Source organism: Teleopsis dalmanni, chromosome 2 (genome assembly GCF_002237135.1).
Source record: "Teleopsis dalmanni isolate 2A chromosome 2, ASM223713v2, whole genome shotgun sequence".
Taxonomy (NCBI): Eukaryota; Metazoa; Arthropoda; class Insecta; order Diptera; family Diopsidae; genus Teleopsis; species Teleopsis dalmanni.
This window is the reverse complement of record NC_051847.1, coordinates 22,876,131-22,897,020: the sequence shown is the minus strand read 5'-3', so window position 1 is coordinate 22,897,020 and position 20,890 is coordinate 22,876,131. Positions and strand designations below refer to the sequence as shown.

The window sequence follows — 20,890 nt, the reverse complement described above, 5'->3', positions numbered from 1 at the left end:
TCGACGACAGGAAAAACAGATACAAATGGGTTAAACAACCACAACCCTATGCCGTATAAGGGCAGATGGAGAATATATAAAAAGAATAAAGTACAAATTCATGCCAAACAATAAGTACCTTAATTACTTATGAAATCTTAAATATAATATTTTATTTAGAGTAAGTTAGTATCAGAACAACATTTACTTATTCTGTTAAAAGTTAATTAAATAAATTATCTTTAAACCATTTACAGTACCAGCTTATTTAACTATGAACATACCTGATAATACGAATCCGCCATATTTAGAAGACTTATTTGAGCAAATTTCTTCAATCGTCCAGAAAGTTATGCTTTGTTGTTTATTATAATTGATTCAATTTAAATCTTAAAAGTAATTTTGAAATTAAATTTAAAATTGTTTCTTCATGCAATAAAGTGATACAATTTTTCAATTGATATAATAATGCATTAACAATTTACACAAAAACTGTTATTAAAAATTTTATTTTTTTTATGTATTAAACAAACTACAATTAATTATTTGATAATAATCGCAGAAATAAATTAGACAAAGGATCCAAAAACGATCCGTAGTAATATTGAGCGCGGCGAGATGAGCAGATAAAGTTAAGAAATGCGGTTAAAATTATTTCTAATAAAAATTATAAAAAACACTTCACACGCGAACACTTATTATAATATATGTAATTAAAATTGAATTGATGTTAAATCTGCAAAAAACAATTGTATACATTATATTATTAATAATAATAATAATAAATGAAACGCATTTTAAGTTTATATTAAATTTATTATAGCAAACGATTTGCAAGAGATTCAATGAAATCAGTGCTTGTAATACTAAAAACAAAAAATATCTAAATCACCAACTATCAACTATTTACATCCGCTAAAAATTGATGCAATTATTAAAGCTTTTATCAGAGCAAATTGCACTCAATTTGAGACGCACACAAATTTTAGACTGAATATACCTCAATTGCGCGGTTTGGAAATGTTTATATGTACGCTATCATAAGATACAGTAAGCATAATTTATATTATTTATATGACAAATTTAGATAAATTTTTTCAAAACACGAATTTCCATTATTTCCATTCACCGTTTGCCAAATTTATAATAAGTACGTTGTTTGGAGTAGATTTATCAGAAGTAAGGCCAATATAGTATACAGTATACAGTACAAAAAATATTTATCTTCAAAAGTGTGTGACGAGTATAGTGAACTGTACTGTAACTAAAATAGTTTAAATAATAAAATAAAAAACATTTCTAAAATTTTAATAGAACCTTACAAGTCTATTGAGGCCCATGTTATATTGGGTATTACGGGCGCGTTAAAATTGGCTGTTTCGTGCTATGATGAAAACGCATGTTATGCAGAGTGTCACATCAGCTTATCAATTTTGTATTTTTACTATTATTTTTTTACATTTTGTTTGTGCCGAAATCTTAAAGGAAATATATATATACATACATACAACACGTCTTTGACTGAGTGACGAAGCACAGATAGGCTCGGCTTTCATGACCGAATTTAAACCGACATTTGTTTTCATCTCTAACCCTCAATTTTTTGATTTGCATTAAAAGCAACAACAATTTTGATTTTGAAGTTCCCGTGACACTCTACATAACATGGGCCTAACTAGTACAACAGATCAGTACAATTAAGGAAAAGAATTAAACATCGGAGTATATTAGCAAAACTTTTGTTTGTTGAATAACTTCCTATATAATAATTGATTTGATTCGAGTAAAGAAAAAACTACCTAATATTTACTCAAGTAATTATGTTAAATATTTATCACAACGGTTCATTATTTAATCTTCAATAGATTTTGGTCACAAGATCACCACTACAACTTCATTTAAATCGAACATCGAAAATGTCACATTCAAGATTATCCTAATATATTAAGTTCATATCAAAAACCCTTACACTTCACTAAAGTATGTAGTTAGCGCTCATTTTTATTTAAATATATATATTAAAATAACCCAAACTCTACTAGATAGTAGATATGATCTCCAGAAGCGACCGGGTCTACATCGTGGAGTCACTCGTCAGTGTTGACGATTAAGTTCCACTCACCGTACCCAAAAGGGACTATAATACCAGCAGAACTTCACGGGCTAATACAACAACAACAAATAGTAGACATCTGTAACAGTCATTCTATAAGAAGGTTTACTTGATTTAGGTTATTATGTGTAGCTGTTTTAAGGGACTTACTTCAGATTAAAATATTTTTTGAGAATATTTATGAATGAGACTTTGTATTTATTGTAATTCCTATATAGAACAGAGACCATAAAGTGAATAAACGACTTCTTACGAAAGCTGGACGGAGTCCCTTTATTCTTTTTACTTTAAACTACAGTTTAAATGGATGGAGCTACCATCCATTCGGCATAAATATCACTTTAACAACATTAAATAATGCGGAAAACAACTGTAGCACCAAACATGTTTTTCAGTTTTCTATAGGGTACGTCTGCATAAATATATTCAATGTTGAAAACAAAATATTTGTCATATCTTTCGAAATACAAATGTATATAAAAGAAAGATAATTTCTATACACATATTGTAATTACAAATGTGAACTTCTGAGCAGATAAATATATATTTTGCTGTATTGAGCTTATCATTATGTGTTTAACAAAAGAAGGAACATCGAAAGCAACGTAAAGTATATATATATTTACTTGATCAATTTGACGAAGCAAATTGACCTATATTTAAATAGAAAAGTTTGAAGTTAAAAACTAACTATTGAACGATGTTAATTTGTTATTATCTCAAATAGCTAAAACTTGGTTAAGTATTTACTTCCTTAGCGCTCTAAACTATTGTATAAGAGTCTGTTGTGGACTGGATTAAAACGTCCACATCATTGTTATATAAGGATTTCCAATAGAAAAATAGACTTCTGTAGTACAACAGGTGAACCTAACGTAATGTTCAACTTTAATTGAACGTGAGATATAATAGGGACCCCAGGAATCAACTAGGATCGTTATACTATAAATGTTTAATTGAACTTTAATTGAACGTGAGATATAATAAGAAGCTCAGGGATCAACTAGGATCGTTAAACCATTAATGCTATACCATTATACCAGTAATATATAATAATAATCTATTTTTATTATAACTTTTAATGCCGATATAGTGATTATTGTTAAATCCCTAAAACTTTTTAGAGATAGTATTAAAAAATATTTAATTCTATTAATGGTGTTTCACTCTGCAAGTATAAGTGTACTACCTATTGTATTATCTATACAACAGGCGACTTATCTTTATCGATATATTAATTGTACGCATATATTTTTGATTACTAAATTTGATTTATATTAAATATTACACCATAAGATACTATTTAGATATTTATACATTTATATATACAACACTAGATAAAAATATATCAATAATAATTATATAAGAAAATTATAGCACATATATGTATATGGATTATATACTATTCTTATATGGACACAACTTTTAATATAAAAGGCCTACGTCATTGCTTCACTTTATGTTCGAATATGATAACAATAATCTCCGGTGTTAAATATAAAAATTATTCGATTTTGTTTATCTTTTATATAATATAAACAATTTAATACAATGAAGCTAAGTGCAATTGTGTAAGAGTTAAAATTATAAAATTTTTGTTTTATTACCTTGTGTTTTTCGCAGTACATATTCACTTCGGATTTGCGTATCAAACTTATGAAATTCCTTTAGTAATTTTATTTATTATGCACACCGGGCAGCTTTGATCGTGCTACTTTTAATGATATTTTGTAGTCCTGACTTTATTCATATTTTTTTATTTGAGTTGCTTTTAAAATTTAATAATACAACGCACACATGCATATAGACACATTAAAAAGTTAATATTAAGTCCAAAAAAGATGCAGAATTAAATTGTTTTTTATTTTTATCTTAGATTCTGTTTCACTTATATTCGTTTTCTTAAATAATTTTTTCTTGTTTTTTATTCATCTTCGCCGTCGCTTTGCAATTTTTATGAATTTTTGCATAATTCTTCTAATAAGTTTGTTAAATTAATTTTTTTTTCGTTGATACTATTGTTCGAATTATATTTATTTATAATATTTTTTACTTATAATAATGAAATAATATTAAAAACGCAAAACCAAAGAAATTAAAGCACATCATCGACACGACAAAAATTCCACCGACCAAAAAAGAAGTAAACGAACAACAATTAGCATGATGTTAGCACAGTGTTGCCTTTACTCTACACGAAAAAAGTAGTAGATTTTTAAAATTTATTAGAATTTGGGCATACTTGCGGATCAACAGTATTTAGCATAAATAAACATTAAACTGTAATAAAATAATTTTATAGTATAGAAATAAAATAAAATTTTTTAATTTAATTTAGTTTTATTGGTGAAGCTTTTAAAATAATTTTCAAATAACATACACTTTCTTTATTTTTTATATTACATTAAAAATACTATGCACCACGATTTAGGTTATCTACTGTGGTAACCACAGTTGTCTTAATTTATTTTCTAATAAACGTAAGCAGATTGCATAGTTTTATTTATTTTATTTAAAATATACTAAATCCTGATGTATAATTATACAAATCCCAGTTGTCTTAACCGATCTTTCTAAGAGCGTATGTTTCTTTCACTTGTTTTTTCTTAACATTATGCGAGGAAACGAATCTATACACTTTATTTAAATTATATAGCAAAGAATACCTTAAAGATATTCTTTGTTATATAGTATCCGAGTTACTTGTGCCAACACGTCTTAAACCATCTTTTAATAAACGTCAGCCCCTTGCTTGGTTTCATTTCTTGCTAATGTTAAGTGAGAAAACAAATCAGAAAACAACAGCTAAATTTCAGTTAACGTAACAACAAAATACATTGTTAACCTACATAATTACATACATAATTATCTAGTAAATAAATTGTTGTTCAGTGACTTTTCATAATAAAATTATAAAACAATTAGTTTTCATTTTTATTTATTAATTCATTAATTACAAATTACACGCATTTGATTATGTTACAACAAAATCATAATTTGCTAGAATACAAATATTAAATAATATTAAAAGTTACAGACAATTTTTTTCTTAATCATATCAACTCAAAATCAAAATTTCTTAAATAACATATTTCATCAAAGCATTGTACAAACATACGTATATTGTGAAAAATAAAAAATTATTATATATAAATTCATTTTCTTTAAAATAGTTAAGCGGCTGGCTTCTTCGGTAAAGACCCAAATGCTGATATCACTGTTCCTTTAGTACCAGTAACAGTCGTAGTTAGTGCTATTGCGGGCTTAACAGCTGCCGGTTGATCCCATTTTGATTTTCTAAAAAATATACAACAAATCAAAAAACAATCATTTATTTATTTGTACATATAATTTAATACAAAAATATTTATGACAATTACCGTTTTTTCGCTTCCTCTTCAACTTTGCGTGCTAAAACAGTTGCTTGCTCAATTTTATCTGTTTCTTTGCGTTCCTTTTGGCGTTTTAGCATCTCATTTTTCTGAACTCGCGCTAATTCTTCATAGAAACTTTCTGGTCCCCATTGATGAGGATTATAGATTTCTGGCGGATAATTTGTCCCAAACTCATTTATATCGCAAAACTGTATTAATTTTTCATAAATACTTGGATTACGAAATTCTTTTCGCCCTTGAATAAGACGATTCATATCCATATTATTTGAGTCCATTTTTTCGTACAATTGTCGTACTTTTTCAACCAATTCACCAGATGGTTTACCCTTTGGTTCTGGTGGCAATGTAAAATTGTAATGTGCATATTTACTATGTTTATCAATTTTACTTAAATTTGATACGTCCTTTATTGACTCCGAAGCTAAATCATTATCAACTTCCATTGGTGCTTCGGATTCTTCGGCATTCGTGCTACTTGACTCAGTTGAAACACCCTTCTCTTTTTCTTCTTCAGATTCGGAACTTTGAGATGTTTCTGTTTCTAAGTCATCGTCTTCATCAGATATTATTGTATCATCTTGATAACTAACAAGGCGACGTACTTTTTTGTTGCGCTTCTTTTTTTTTATTTCAACTGGAGATATTGGTTTAGGTTGTAATAACTGTGCTGAAATGTTTTGCTGTGGTATAATAACCTTTAAAGAAATTAAAGGGTTGTGGTTAGAGACAAATAAACATAAATATTTTTAAAATCTTACCTGAGATGATTGTGAATTTTGCGAATCACCACTATCGTCAGCTTGGTCATCTTCATTTTCAGAGTCTGTATATTGCGCAGTTAGGCTTGCTAAAGCTGATTTACTCATTTTGATAAATACTTTCTATTATTTTTTTATATGTATAATTGACTAACAACAGCTTGTCAACATTGCATACACGAAATAGCATTGAGGTGACAATTGAGACAGGGCTGTTATAATAAAATAAATAAGTTGCTTGCAAAATCTAAATTAATAGGTGACCTCACAAAAACTGTTAAGTACTGTTCATACAGAAACTTTTCATTCGTTCTTTTTTTGTTTTTCAGCAAAGAAATTCATTCAAGAAGTGCATTATAAATGTTTATTGAAAATGTTTCCTTTACAAAATAAGCAACAGCTTGTTTATATTAAAATAATGCGAGTTTTAACAATTTGATAGCAACTAATAATCAATGAACATACAATGCTTTATTTTTGTTTTATTAATTTATTTTTTCAGTATGTTAATATGAAAGAAGTAAACATTTTTTTTTAAATTTTCTAATTTATTTAATTATTTAAACTACGAGATTTGATTTTTGGAAATATATAGTAATTAATTGTAGTGAAAATCAAATTCCAAGAAATTAAATTTCGCTAACTCGGCATCTAACCTGACCTAACAGTTTAGCACCATATTTATGTTCAAAATACATTTAACGAAAAAATTTGCATGTGAAGAAGTGAGAGAGTGAGCAAAATTCTTATGTGAAAATAATGCAAATTGACATAAGCTCTTGACAATTAATAGGTCTGTTCTACGAGCTACTCATAGTAAAACTCAAGTAAAGGTTCAGTTAGACGGTAGGTAACGTAAGAAATTAATTCAAAGCGAAATGCACAAGCAAAAAAACCTGCGTATTTGATAGGAATGAAATAAATAAAGTTGACCGTTTTTGTTTATTTCGTTCCTAATAAATACGCAGGTTTGGTTGGTTGTGCATTTCGCTTTGAATTAGTTTTTTACGTTACCTACCATCTAACTGAACCTTAAAATATAAACTGAAAGCGTAACACAAATAAAGTGTTAAATGGTGAGAACACCACTGTCGCGCAATAGATAATACCAAATTTAAATTCAAACCAAAATAGCTGATTCTCACATTATACAAATATTTTTGAAATAAAATGTACGAATAAAGTCTGTGTAGCATTTTCAAATTTCGACAGGGATGTTATGATCTTTCGGAGGCACTTATATACTAGTGCTGTTCATATTCGAATTTACGAAGTATTCGAAGAAATTCGAATATTCGAATAGTAAACGAAGTCTTCGAAGTTGGAAAAAACTTCGAAGTTTTTGTGAATTTTTGTTCTCGAAGTCTTCGAAGTTTAAATGTAGTGAAAAACTTCGAAGACTTCGAAGACTTCGTAAGCAAAAGGTGAAGTGAGAGCGCAAAATGCAAACAAACGTGCATCACACAAATTATTTGAGGGATGAAAGCGTTTGCTTTGTTTGTACGGTTTTATGTTTTTTTTTTTTGGTATTCTATGCAGAAAATTAAAAACATGTTTTTTTGTTTTATTTTATTACATAAAATATTTTTATTATTTAAATATGTATATATATTATATTATTATTAAATATGTTATTATTAATATTATTTATATTAAATAAAAAAATATAATATAATATAAAATATATACGTAATAATATGAAAATATTGATATTGATGGATTTTATTAGTAAAGGAAATTTTATAAAAGTTTTCATTTTCCTTTTAAAAAAAATCACAAATTAAAATCTTGTAAATTAGTTATGGAAAAATGAGTTTTGCTCATTAATGCCTAATTATTTGACCTGTATGAGCTGTGATGATCACGCAGGTAAGCGCAAATTTATTTTTGCATTATAAAATTTTGAATGTTTTGTTGTAGTTACAGTTATTTTACTGTTTATGGAAAAATTTTAAATCCCTTATTCTAGGAAAAGAAATACATAATATTATAAGGAAGTATCTAAATAAAATGTAAATTAGTGTATAAGCAAAATTGTATAAAAGAAATTCCATCAAATTTTCATGTATTTTATATTATATTAAAAATTTTCATAAATATAATTTTTTAAATATAAATAATAAATATAAGTTATTTAAAATGTGAATTTTTTATTTAATATAAAAAATATTTAATAATAACATATTTAAAAATAATATATATTACAATACATATTTAATAATAAAATAATAAAATAAATTTTATGTAATAAAATAAAACAAAAAACATGTTTTTAATTTTCTGCATAGAATAACAACAAAAAACATAAAACCGTACAAACAAAGCAAACGCTTTCATCCCTCAAATAATTTGTGTGATGCACGTTTGTTTGCATTTTGCGCTCTCACTTCACCTTTTGCTTACGAAGTCTTCGAAGTTTTTCACTACATTTAAACTTCGAAGACTTCGAGAACAAAAATTCACAAAAACTTCGAAGTTTTTTCCAACTTCGAAGACTTCGTTGAAATGCGAATATTCGAATATTCGAAGAACTTCGAATTTTTAAAAACTTCGAATAATGTGAACAGCACTATTATATACTCGAAAATTTGCTGTTGGCATCCACTTGTGTATACACAATTTTACTCGAAGTTACTGCAAGTAGCTCGTGGAAAGACCTAATATTCTCTGTTATCTATGGTTGTTTTAGACAGTTAGGAAGCTTGGCAGCACTTACAGGTGCGAATAGAAACGTCATATCTTTTGTTGTTTATTTACTTTAATCAGTTGACGTTGTAATATTTTTATTTCATTCAATTTTATCCAATTTGGTACTATAATAAAAGCGAATTACTATAAAAATATCATGATTTCTAACAGTGCAGTTTCACAAGATGAGGACAGAATACAGAAACGTGTAAATAAAATACTTGAAACGCGTTTGGAAACAGATAAAGTAAAGTCACTGTGATATATCAATTCATTATAAAAGTTAAAATAATAATCAATTTTTAAATTAGGATACATTAGATGCGTTAGGAGACCTTTCTACTTTCTTTACAGAAAATACTTTGCAAAATCGTCGCAATTTGCGCAGTCAAATTGAACGTCGTTCAGTTGGTATAAATGAAAATTTTTTAAAAGCGTTCCGTGAAGTTAAAGTATCTCTGGACGCAGTTTGTGATGAATTAGATGAAATGAGTAAATCAGTGCAAACGATGAAAACTAATTTGGAATCTTCCAAAGCCCTAACACATGACCTTATTACTCAAACAAACACATTACAAGAAAGTCAACAGCGATTAGAAGTTCAACAGCAAATTGCTGAAGCATTTTTAGGACGATTTCAATTAAGTGTTCCAGAACATCAGTTACTTTATGGTACAACTAAAGATGCACCAATAGTTGCAGAATTTTTTGATATATTGGATCGTGTACAAGCTATACACGCAGATTGTCGTGTATTAATGCAATGTGGTTATCAGACTGCTGCTTTGGATATAATGGAAGAAATGACACTTCATCAGGAAGGAGCATTAGAACGGCTTTATAGGTGGACACAAAATCATTGTCGTAGCTTGGAGAATAATGAGGTTGGTCCATTGGTAGTACAAGCAATGGGCCGTTTACAAGATAGGCCTGTCCTTTTTAAGTAAGTACTGATTCTTTTTGGTTTAAAATTAAATTAAATTTTTTTGCTGCAGATACGTGATCGATGAGTATGCAATAGCACGACGTGCTGTTTTAGTTAGGCAATTTATAGAGGCTCTTACAGAGGGTTCCAAACCTATTGAAATGCATGCACACGATTCAAAACGATATATTGGTGATATGTTTGCATGGCTTCATCAAGCTATTCCAACCGAAAAAGAAAATCTTACAATGCTGCTAAAGAAATGTGACAAAAATGGTATTCTGTTATGACCAGTTCATGTCTTATATATTCTGTTTTATTGTGTTTGTATTGTAGACATAACCGACCAAATGCAAACTGCTTTAGCGTATATTGCAGACGGAGTTTGTCATCCATTAAAAGTAAGAGTAGATACCATATTAAATTCAGAAAAGGATACGATAGTATTATTTGCACTTTCGAATTTGTTGCGGTTTTATCAACAAATAATTAAGCAGGTATTAAGCACTTGCAATTAAATAATAAATATTTTTTATAATTTTTAAACGATTTATAGGTAGTCAAAGGTGGTTCTTTAGAACAGTGTTTAGTGGATCTACAGAAATCCAGTGAAGAGATATATTTAAATTCTCTATCGTCACAAGTGCGTTCAGTATTACAACGTCCTGCCAGCGTTGCAATCGGTTTAGAACCACCTCAGCGTGATCTTGTTCCACCAGCTAGTGTGGGCCGTTTGCTTAACATGTTGAAAGAAATTTTATCTGTAGCTACAATGGTTGATGAGCGTCAAACTGATATAACAAAAATAGTTTCGTGTGTTATTGATCCTTTATTGCAATCTGTACAAGAATCTGCCTCACATTTACCAACTATAGATATGGCTGTTTATTTACTTAATTGTTTGTATCATATGCAAACTACCTTAACAGTTTACGAGTATATGGATGAACGTGTTGAACGATTACAGGCACAATCTGAGGCACAAATTGATACATTAACTTCTGAGCAGGCATCGTCGTTGGTAGCAAATTTGAATTTAGGCCCCATATACACAATTTTGCAAAATAATCAAACTAAAATTGAAACGAATCTATTAAAGATTTTTATGAATAAAATGAATGGATTCCTAGAGATGCCTGATATTTTGCTTCTACCACAAATTCAATTATTAATGTCAAGTGCACATCGCAATGCGGTGCAAAAACGTTCATTCAGTGTTATTGTTGCAATTTATAAACAAATTTATGAAAGAGTATTTGATCCTGAGAATGGATTCGAACATCCTGAAGCTATATTACCAAGAAGTCCAGAACAAGTTGCGCAAATTTTAACTGTTTAAATTAGAAAAGATATTGCTTTTGTATATAGTTTAATTAAAGTATAGCTTTACATAATAAATATTTCATAATTAATAACTAAAACAGTTTTGAATTATAGTAACAAATAAGATATTCTTTGCAGGCAAAAGTTTTACTCGACAGTAACTTTTTTTGGTACTTCGATTTGATTATTTAAGTATGTGAATTGTCTATCAAAATTGAAATCAAATTTTTGGTTCCTATTTTCTTACTTCTATGCGGCACTATGCTTCTCCTAGGTGTTAAAGGATTTGATATATATATTTCTTTACTTCTGCACATCAATTCGTGAGCGATACAACGATTTTTCTTCTCACATGGAGTTGAAAGTAGTACATCAGGTATTTTAAGAAGTTTGCATAAGACACTTCTTTTAAACAGATCAAAGAAATAAATTCATCTATAATTAATCTGTTAAGTATCAGTTTTTATGGTTAAAAATGCTTTCAATAAAGAAAACACAGAATTCTAAGTCCGTATCACCAAGACCTGAGCTAGTTTTAATATCTGTTACTTTTAATAGAAGTATCTCGTTCTTGTCGACGATCCGCAGGCTCTATCAGCTCGCTCGAACTGTAGTCTGTATAACACCGAGTGCTCGAAGATCATTCATTACAATATTATTTCATCAAAAATGCGGTTGTCTTCTAACACACTTTCTACTTCGGAGTGTTCAATCAAACACCTACTTATTACCGGAGCAGTGAATAACAATGAGGCGTTGAGTTTTTACCGTCTTTATCCTGATAATGACATCATTATTCCGCTTATTTCGCTTTCGTGAGTATCGTACTTTAATGAAAAATTTTCATAAAATTCGATATTGTAAACTTTTCCCCTTGTAGTATATGTGGATGTTGCTTACTTTTTAGATAACCAGGTAAAATATTGGATTTTAGATGCGTCACTTAACGACAACTAGTATTTCGGACTTTTACATTAGTTATGAAAACTACAATTAATATTATATTAAACTCGTACTGTCTTGTCATTATACAAGTTTCTACACCAGCAGGACAGGAGGACAACAGCAGGACATATAGAAACCTGTGCAGCGTAGTGTGGTTTTTATAGAATTTTTTTTTGTTTACTTCTTAATTGCTTACTGATCCCAAGGTAATATCTTTTGCCTTGAGAGTTATGAACTCCTACAGTTACTTGCAACTCGGAATAAGGTTAGCCTTTACTGGGTTCCGGGTCACAGGGGAGTTTTGGGAAATGAACAAGCTGATGAGCTAACTAGAACTGCATCAAAAACTGAAATACAGGCCCTCAACACTTTTATGGGATAAACTGGGCCAATAAAAAACAAATTATCAATGAAAGGGAAAATCTCATGCGGCTGGAGTACTGGAAAGACTTCTCAGGACTTAGAAAAAGTAAAGCACTGATAACACCGTACTCCTACAAAGACATCCTTAAATTTCTTTACAGGTCATTATGGACTGAAATATCTTCATAAACTACAATTATCTGAATAAACTATAATTCGGAATGCAGATTATGCCTCGAAGATGAGGAAACTACTATGCATATTCTTTATGACTGTCCAGTTTTAATAATGCTCAGAAGAAACTTGTTTCATATTGAACTTCTGTTACCAGAACTGATTAAGAACATTTCTCTACATTTAGTTCTGGACTTTATTTACAAAGTTTTAAGGGGCTTTGTGCAATCAATAGTGATATTGATTTAATAGGACTTTTCTGACCGCAGTACCGGCTGTTGGGCGATTTCATGTCTAAACTTTTAATAATAATAATGCTCTTAAGAAACTTGTTTCATATGGAACTTCTGTCACCAGAACAGATTAAGAACTCTTCTCTAGATTTAATTCTGGACTTTATTTACAAAACTTCAAGGGTCTTTGTGTAATCAATAGTGAAACTGGTTCAATAGAACTCTTCTGGCCGTAGTACCGGCTGTTGGGTGATTTCACGTCTAAACTTTTAATAATAATAACGCTCTGAAGAAACTTGTTTCATATGGAACTTCTGTCACCAGAACAGATTAAGAACTCTTCTCTAGATTTAGTTCTGGACTTTATTTACAAAACTTCAAGGGTCTTTGTGTAATCAATAGTGAAACTGGTTCAATAGAACTCTTCTGGCCGTAGTACCGGCTGTTGGGTGATTTCACGTCTAAACTTTTAATAATAATAATATCTTTTGCCTAAAGTATCTTTCAAAAAATTCTAACTTAACTCAAACTTTGTACGGCGTATTTGGTAACAAGTTAATTTTATCTCATGGCCTTTGCTATGAGTAATCCGACAGTGATAAATTTGAATTTAAGCATCTTTAACTGCTAACTTATCGTAAAGCAAACAATGCCAAAATAAATTTTAATTCTTGCCCATAAGATTCTATGCCAAACAATATCAGCTGTATCCGTTGTTGCTGTTATTGCTGCCAACAAATTGCTGTTTAATCACGCGTCATCGCCGCATACTTCATCCATCAGAAAGTAAAGTGCTGATTATTGACCGCTGCCGCCGCGACAGTCGTTATGTACGTACGATATAGTACAATATACGTTGCACGGTTTCATATGAGAGCGGGCATAGTACCGAGATGACAACAAACTCTTCGTACATATATGTGTAATTCATTTGAAAAAGAATTTAATGCTATAAAAATAATGCTATGAAAAAAAAACTCAACAATAAAGAATAAGCAACAAATACAATTATTAGATATTGTATGAGAAATATTGTTGTTATTGTTGTAAGTGCCGTTGCGTCTGCAGATTGTATAAGTGACCCAAAGTATCTGCACGTAGACATATGTACATACATATGTGTATTATATATTTTTAATAAGTCATTTAGTTGTGCCATATAAGCACATCAGCATCTCCTGAACCATTAACGCGTGGCTTATCGTAGACGAAATGTTACAATTAATTTACTAATTTTCTAAGTGCACGTTTATTCGCGAAAATATAATCGAATACATTTTTTAGAATATAAACAAACAATACTATTAAGAAATAAAATTTATAAATAGATTTTTTCACAATTTAATGATGTTGTTGTGTTTCCGATCGAAGACTCGTAATCATCGTTAAACTATACATATACGCGCTGCCCTGCTTAGTGTTTTTTTATATATTTATGAATCTGAAGTTTAAAACTGTTAAAGTTTGTTAAAAAAAACATTACCAAATATTAAAAATAATAAAATATTTATATAAACATATATACATGTCAATAACTTATAATATAACGTAAAAAAAAAGCTGCAGTTCTATATCTATCTAATCTATATAATGTAAACAAATAAACATTTAAATACTTTTAAAGTGCCACTACTAATATATCGTAATGAAGTATGAAACCCACACTGAAGGTAGGATTGTTTGATTGTGATAACATAGAATAACATAGAAGTTACTATAGACATAGAAAATAATACGTATAATTACCTTTAATTTACAGTTATATATAATAGATAGCATCACTACAGTTAGCATTAATTCAAAATAAATATTAATTCAAAATAATCAATGATTTATTTTTCTATACTTAAGTAATTTATTGCTTACATATTATATAATCTAGATGCTAGAAAGAAGTACATATATCTTTTAATTAATTTTATTTTATATATAATTTTGTGTAATTTTTGAACATGGAGATATATTTTTATTATAATATGTAAATCTTATGTGAAAAATTAAAAATATATAAAATAATGAAACTTATATTTAATATAAGATTTTTTTTATTGGAAAAAAAAATGTTAATAATGAATATAACTTGTGTGAATATTAAAAAATATATAAAAAATTACGAGATATCGTTAATGTAAGCTAATTTTATTATTAAAAAAATGTTTAAAACTTTTGTGTATTAAAAATTAATCATATATATAACTATTAAAAGTAAAACTTAATTTTTTTTTTATATTATTTATTGGATATTACCGCCTTTTCATAGTGGTTTTGACTTTCTTGTTATGACAGGTAATGTAAATACAAATTTTTAAAAATATAAATTAATTATTTTAAATAAGTTGAAAATAATTTTAAAACATCGGTGATATGAATCCAATAAAAATAAAAATTTTTTTTAAATAAGTCAAAAATTACTTGAAAACGTTGGCGATATAATCCCAAGAAAAAAATTCATAAAGGTATGATTTTATGGGTTAATTAAATATTTTTAAAAATATAAATACATTATTTTATATAAATCAAAAATAAATTCAATATTTATTGAATTGAGAAGTTGTATTTTTATATTTTAATTATTTATATATATTTTTAAACAGTTCATAAAAGCTTTAATCGGAAAAATCTATATATCTATATATAAATAATTAAAACTTTTGATTATTAAATAATTTTAAATGGTTCACATAAGCCTTATACATTAAAAATATAGAATTGTTTTCAAGTCAAATTAAATCTTATATAGTTAAATATTTTTAAAATTATCTTATGTTATATATACATGAGTAATTAATTATTTTATGTATTACATTTTTTTGTAAATTCTACTTTATATATATTTTAATATAAAAAATTGCCTTTTTTAATTTATTATTAATTTTTTTTATAATGTTTTATTGTTAGACATCTTAAGTTCAAATTTTTAATTTTGTGCAATAGACAATTAATATTTTCCTTTACAATACATATATATTTTTTTATATATGTTTTAGATTGCCATTATTAAAATAATATTTTATTATTTCTAATATATACATGCTTATTGTATTATATATTGCATTATTCTTATTTAATCTGTTTAATTATATTTTTTTATTGTTTTAATAAATTAAATTATTTATATTACTTAATCATTATTTTAAGTGCTCTAATCCATATTCACAACATAATAGTAAATTAAACTTATTTTATTATAAGTTTTTTTACATTGTTATAAATTATAACATATTTAGTAAATATTATTCATATTATAGAATATTAAAATAAATAAAATTTATTAATATATTTGTAACATAGCAAAGTAGACGTTTAGACTATTGGTTTAAAAGAGCGTACTTTTTATGAGAACTGAAAACTCTTAAAAGGGTTAAGAGACATGCCCACTTATTTATTTGAGCACATAATTGGGTGAACAGATAACTGCCTGTACAGATTAGTATTAATAACAGCTCCTTTTTCTAGCTTGCATTCTTTATTGTGTCAATTATTTGTCTTAAAGCACTTTTTAGAGAATGTGTGGCAATACCTATTTTAGCATGTTCTCATATCTTTTGCTCTCAAATTATATTTAAATTTTGCTATGCAAACTTATTTTCGAACCCCTCTATATTTTGTTTTTGCAAACCGCTCAACAGTACTCTCTGTTTTGAGCACAATAAGAGAATCCGTTTAACAGAGCTTTCACTGTACTTAAATATTCCGTCAAACATATTCCTATGAATTTTTAATATTCTAATTATATATTTCTTATTACAACTAAACTAAATAAATAAAATATATACATATATATATATATATTAATATAAAATTAAAAACAGATTGAATGGATTATGCTTATATATATATCTTCAATATAAATCAATTGATAGATATTTTTTTTGTTTTTATTAAATATAATTTATTATCATTAACTTAAATCGATATATGATAGATTTCAATCCGATAATCTATTTATTAAAATAATTATTTATAAAATATTCAAAGTAAATTATTTCAGATTTATGTAATAGTCACTGTTGTTCTGTCATATAACTCTAATGTTAAAGAGCTAAGAAACAGTGGAAGTGATTTATTGCCAATTAAAAGTGTTTCAATAGAATCTTTTAAAGTGATAGAATAAGGAGTTTCCAATAATTTTAAATTACTTGTGTCATCAAATATAAAATTTAAGTAGTCATTAGGACTCTCTGCATACATGCTGGAAACTCTAAAAAAAGTAAATAAAATTTTTATTATATTAAAAATAAATTAGAAATATTAAAAAAAAAATGTTTTACTAACGTATAGCATCCATTATTTCCAATACGATCCACTCTATAGCCAAACATCATATAAACAACTTCACGAAATTCTGAATTTACAGCTTTATATTGTTCCTTCAATTTTTTCATTTTATGATTGTTAGATTCTAGTTCTGCACGTAATTGATTCAATTCCTTAATATTCATAGTCATTGAATTTGTTTCATTCAAACGGGATTGTGTACCTTCACTATCGTCTTCCAGTTTTTTATTACGACGTTTAAGACGTTCAATCTATAAAAAATAAAATTGTGAATAATTTCTTTCTACTTTTTTAAAATACCCCAATTAGTTGGTTTTATTTCTATCATTATGAGTTATCATACTACCAATGCAACAAAATTTGTTATCAAAAAAATTTTACTTTATAATATTGGACGGATATTAACATATGTTATATATTAAATATGAAAGCCGATTCTGTATGTAATTTAAAATGACTATTTTCACGTAGACGCAAGAAATTCAATAATTCAATCGAAGTTAATTTATCAATAAACATTTCTAAATTTCACATTCAATGAAAATATTAATTTTTTTTTTAAATATTATCTTAATATTGTAATAACAAATCATATTAATTTTTCATCCCTATAGCTTTTATTTAACGTATACATTTTAATCATTTTGCTTTTAGTTACCTCTGCTTGTAGTTTTTCAATTAAGTTATCTGCATATTTATAAGCTTCCGAAGCAGGATTGTTTTCCAAATGCAAGACTTTATATCTATCAACGTTAAAGTCACCCTTTAAACAGCGATGCTCTAATTCTAGTTCCAATTCTTCTTTTCGTCTACGAAGTTTTTCATTATCGAGGCGTAAGTTATCAAGTTCTTTTTTCATATATTCATAGCCCGCATCACCACTTTCAAGCTGTTGTTCTGATTGCGGTAACTTTTTAGCATTTGACAACTCAGTTTCCAACTTGGAAAATTCCTCCTTGTATCCTGCTAGAGTTTTTTCTAGCATTTCAACACGTTTGCGTAGTTGAGTTTCCAGATTTGTAACTTCAACGCAAGTATTGGACACTTGATACAAAATGAAAAGAAATTTTAGTTTAAAATTTTGCGCGGAAACATATACATACTAAATAACACTTACTTGTTAAATCTTTATCGAAATTTTCCAATAATTGTTTATAACAATCACGTTCCTTTGAAACTAAGAGCAACTTCCTTTGTATCCGTTCTTTAAAATTCTTATGTCTCTTTAGAGCTTCATTTAGTGCGTCAATATTTTTAGCATATATATCGCATTTCTAAAATAAAATATGTAAGCTTATGTACACTTGAACATATATGTATATCAGTCAATACATACTTCTTTATATTCAAACAAATCGGATTCTATAGATTTAGTTTCCGATACTTTAGCGTTTTTCTCTGACACCATTATTATATCATTTTGCAATAGTGTCTCAATTTTAGCACGTAATGCGAAAGGATTAGGTTTAACATTAGTCGGACAGTGATCTTGAGCTATCTTTATCCATTCTGCAAGTTCATCTTTTGCGTGTTTCAATTTAACCTAAAATTTAATTATAAACAGTTTTATATTTTATTAAATAATATATTGGAAACAGTAAACCTACTTGCAGTGCGGCAGCCTCAGCTTTGCCTCCTTCTTCCTTCTCAAGTCGCGTTTTCAAATCATAGACTTGTTCTTCCAGCAATAGTTTATTACCTATCAGCTCATGCAAACTTTTGTTTTTGCCACGCAAAAATTCGACTTCTTTTTCCATCTCAGAAATGCTTAATAGACGCGCATGATTATTCTATAATATTTAATCAAATGCATATTAATTTGAATTTAAAAAACTTTTACTAATAATTATATAAATTGATATTGTATAAATGTATAATACAAACCTTTGTTATTTCTTTCCAATCCCCATATGAAGCAATTTGACTTTCCAAATCTTTTATTTTTGAATTAGCGAAATCAAGTTCATTCAAGTCTTTCTCATTTTGCAATTTTAAACTATCATATAAACCTGATTTTTCTTTATACGTTTCAATCTGTTTGCTCATAACAGACATTTCATCAGTAAGTAATTGCAATTCCTTTAAAAATAAAACGATAATAAAACATAAAACAATATTCACAATTTAATATTTTTATACTATTACCATTGAGAGCTTGTCTGTATGAAGTCGGTATTCTTCCAATTCGCTGGTCATACAATTTTGCACTTGACGTGCTTCTGTTTCGATTTCATATTTTGCTTTTTGGAGCTTCTGTATTGTATCTTCCGAATTATGCTTAAGATGATTTAGTTCACGTTGCATTCTTAACAATTCTTGTTTAGCCGCTTGTTCACGTTTCCGTACCGTCTGTAGATGCGTTTCTGCATCCTGTATTTTATTTGCGGAAAAATCTATTTGTTTTTGCAAGTCTTTAACCTGTATTTGATACATTGCTTCGAGTTCGGCGCGAACTTTGTGTTGTTTATCAATTTCTTGCTTTAATTTTGACACCTAAATAATAATTTATTATTAAAAATTCGTTTAAGAATTAAAAATACATACTCTTGCCCTCGATTCAATTAGATCCGCTCTAAGGCGTCTAGTCTCCCAAGGACTTGCGGGTGTACCCACTGACGAATTAAATGAATTTAAGCCATCATTTGAACTATTCCTCGCTGATTGTGTATCTCCACCAGATAATTTCCGCTTTCGTGAAGCTTTAAAATATATTTATATTTTGTTAAAATAATTATGAAACGTATTTATATTAAAATATTTACTACTTGTCTCTAACGGCGAATCAGGTAATGAAAAATTTAGTTTTTTTGGTGCACTATTGTACGTAATGCTATCATTGAATTTTTCCATTAATTTTTCGAAATTTGTTTTTATATCCTCCATTTTGTGTTAAAACGTAAAAGAAAAAATTATTAAATGTAGATATTTCTCTAAAACATTGAAGCTTGACGTTGTTGGTTGTCAAAGAAGCGGCTATGGATGAAGTGTTGCAAACACGCAAAATATATATTATCTTTTTCTTTTTGAATACTTTTTTTAAAAAGGTATCAAATGTTAGTAGTACTTATACAACGTCATGCAAAATTGACATTATTTAAAAAATTAAGATTATGCAGCATCTAAGAAATTTTTTGTAAAATCTTTATCAGTTTTTATATGAAACCGATTTTCAATTTTTAATTTAAAAATAAATCTATTTATTGACATATTTAGTATAAAAAATGTTTATAAATAAAATTTGACACTCACAGCTCACTTCGTTTTGCATTAAAAGTAACAACAATTGTGGTTATGTGACTGCCCTTAAGAAATGTAAATACAAATTATAAAAACAATCATTTTTTCAGTATAAAATAGGTGTTTTCGTGCTCGCAAGTGTGGCAAAAAATTTCATGCTGGCGTACATTCGCTAAGTGAGACATTGGCATCACTGTTGCAATCTGTCAAATGTGTTGTTTTCATAAACAGCAAATCTTGCATATGTGCATATTGGAAACTCCAACAAATATTGCAATCATATGACTAAAACCATATATAAAAAAAATTCACACAGAATTTAAAAATTGGGAAAAAAGTAAAATTTCAATGTTTTCTTTTGAAATTTCCAACATTCTTACCATTCATCTTAATTTCTTTATTCTTTTTAATTATCAATTTTATATTAACTATTTATTTTTATACAAAATGTAATTTGTTTGCATTATATGCACATATGC

The 20,890-nt window shown here is 27.8% G+C and overlaps 4 protein-coding genes across 6 annotated transcripts in view; 1 reads left to right on the top strand and 3 right to left on the bottom strand.

Annotated features, from left to right (window-relative positions):
- Positions 1-4,243, bottom strand: part of LOC119680282 (serine/threonine-protein kinase N) — a 463,907-nt gene extending 459,664 nt beyond the window's left edge. Inside the window, exon 1 of one of the 2 annotated variants that reach the window (XM_038093024.1) lies at positions 3,700-4,243. In XM_038093024.1, coding sequence (XP_037948952.1) covers positions 3,700-3,720 — 21 coding nt within the window. In that variant the 5' untranslated portion in view covers positions 3,721-4,243. Of the gene's footprint in view, positions 1-263; positions 393-3,699 lie in introns of those variants that run through there. The other variant, XM_038093023.1, reaches the window with a different exon arrangement.
- Positions 4,244-5,126: 883 nt separating this feature from the next.
- Positions 5,127-6,571, bottom strand: LOC119685380 (SAP30-binding protein-like). Its single transcript, XM_038099643.1, has 3 exons — positions 6,246-6,571; positions 5,473-6,182; positions 5,127-5,389 (listed from the first exon to the last, which is right to left on the bottom strand). Exons 1-3 carry the CDS (start codon positions 6,351-6,353, stop codon positions 5,266-5,268), a joined length of 942 nt encoding a protein of 313 aa, XP_037955571.1. The 5' UTR covers positions 6,354-6,571; the 3' UTR covers positions 5,127-5,265.
- Positions 6,572-9,017: 2,446 nt separating this feature from the next.
- LOC119683761 (conserved oligomeric Golgi complex subunit 6-like) lies at positions 9,018-11,266 on the top strand. Its single transcript, XM_038097620.1, has 5 exons — positions 9,018-9,180; positions 9,245-9,876; positions 9,929-10,134; positions 10,195-10,355; positions 10,415-11,266. The coding sequence occupies exons 1-5, from the start codon at positions 9,091-9,093 to the stop codon at positions 11,195-11,197; spliced, it is 1,872 nt and encodes a 623-aa protein (XP_037953548.1). The 5' UTR covers positions 9,018-9,090; the 3' UTR covers positions 11,198-11,266.
- Positions 11,267-16,734: 5,468 nt separating this feature from the next.
- On the bottom strand, positions 16,735-20,312 carry LOC119678305 (mitotic spindle assembly checkpoint protein MAD1). Of its 2 annotated transcripts, none has more exons than XM_038090065.1 (10): positions 19,937-20,312; positions 19,719-19,873; positions 19,320-19,667; positions 19,059-19,253; positions 18,782-18,964; positions 18,511-18,717; positions 18,292-18,448; positions 17,833-18,218; positions 17,172-17,425; positions 16,735-17,097 (listed from the first exon to the last, which is right to left on the bottom strand). In XM_038090065.1, exons 1-10 carry the CDS (start codon positions 20,055-20,057, stop codon positions 16,890-16,892), a joined length of 2,214 nt encoding a protein of 737 aa, XP_037945993.1. In that variant the 5' UTR covers positions 20,058-20,312; the 3' UTR covers positions 16,735-16,889. The 2 variants fall into 2 exon arrangements, with proteins under 2 accessions (XP_037945993.1, XP_037945994.1); XM_038090066.1 differs by having other exon boundaries at positions 19,940-20,312.
- Positions 20,313-20,890: the final 578 nt, after the last annotated feature.

Bases quoted from the DNA above. Each gene is read 5' to 3' on its own strand.
- LOC119685380 (XM_038099643.1), bottom strand. From the start codon at position 6,353: ATGAGTAAATCAGCTTTAGCAAGCCTAACTGCGCAATATACAGACTCT. The intron at 6,183-6,245 runs GTAAGATTTTAA...ATTTCTTTAAAG, and splicing joins AAAATTCACAATCATCTCAG to GTTATTATACCACAGCAAAA. The intron at 5,390-5,472 runs GTAATTGTCATA...TATATTTTTTAG, and splicing joins GAAGAGGAAGCGAAAAAACG to AAAATCAAAATGGGATCAAC.
- LOC119683761 (XM_038097620.1), top strand. From the start codon at position 9,091: ATGATTTCTAACAGTGCAGTTTCACAAGATGAGGACAGAATACAGAAA. The intron at 9,181-9,244 runs GTAAAGTCACTG...TTTTTAAATTAG, and splicing joins CGCGTTTGGAAACAGATAAA to GATACATTAGATGCGTTAGG. The intron at 9,877-9,928 runs GTAAGTACTGAT...TTTTTGCTGCAG, and splicing joins GATAGGCCTGTCCTTTTTAA to ATACGTGATCGATGAGTATG.
- LOC119678305 (XM_038090065.1), bottom strand. From the start codon at position 20,057: ATGGAGGATATAAAAACAAATTTCGAAAAATTAATGGAAAAATTCAAT. The intron at 19,874-19,936 runs GTAAATATTTTA...TATATTTTAAAG, and splicing joins TTCGCCGTTAGAGACAAGTA to CTTCACGAAAGCGGAAATTA. The intron at 18,449-18,510 runs GTATGTATTGAC...ATTTTATTTTAG, and splicing joins ATTTGTTTGAATATAAAGAA to AAATGCGATATATATGCTAA.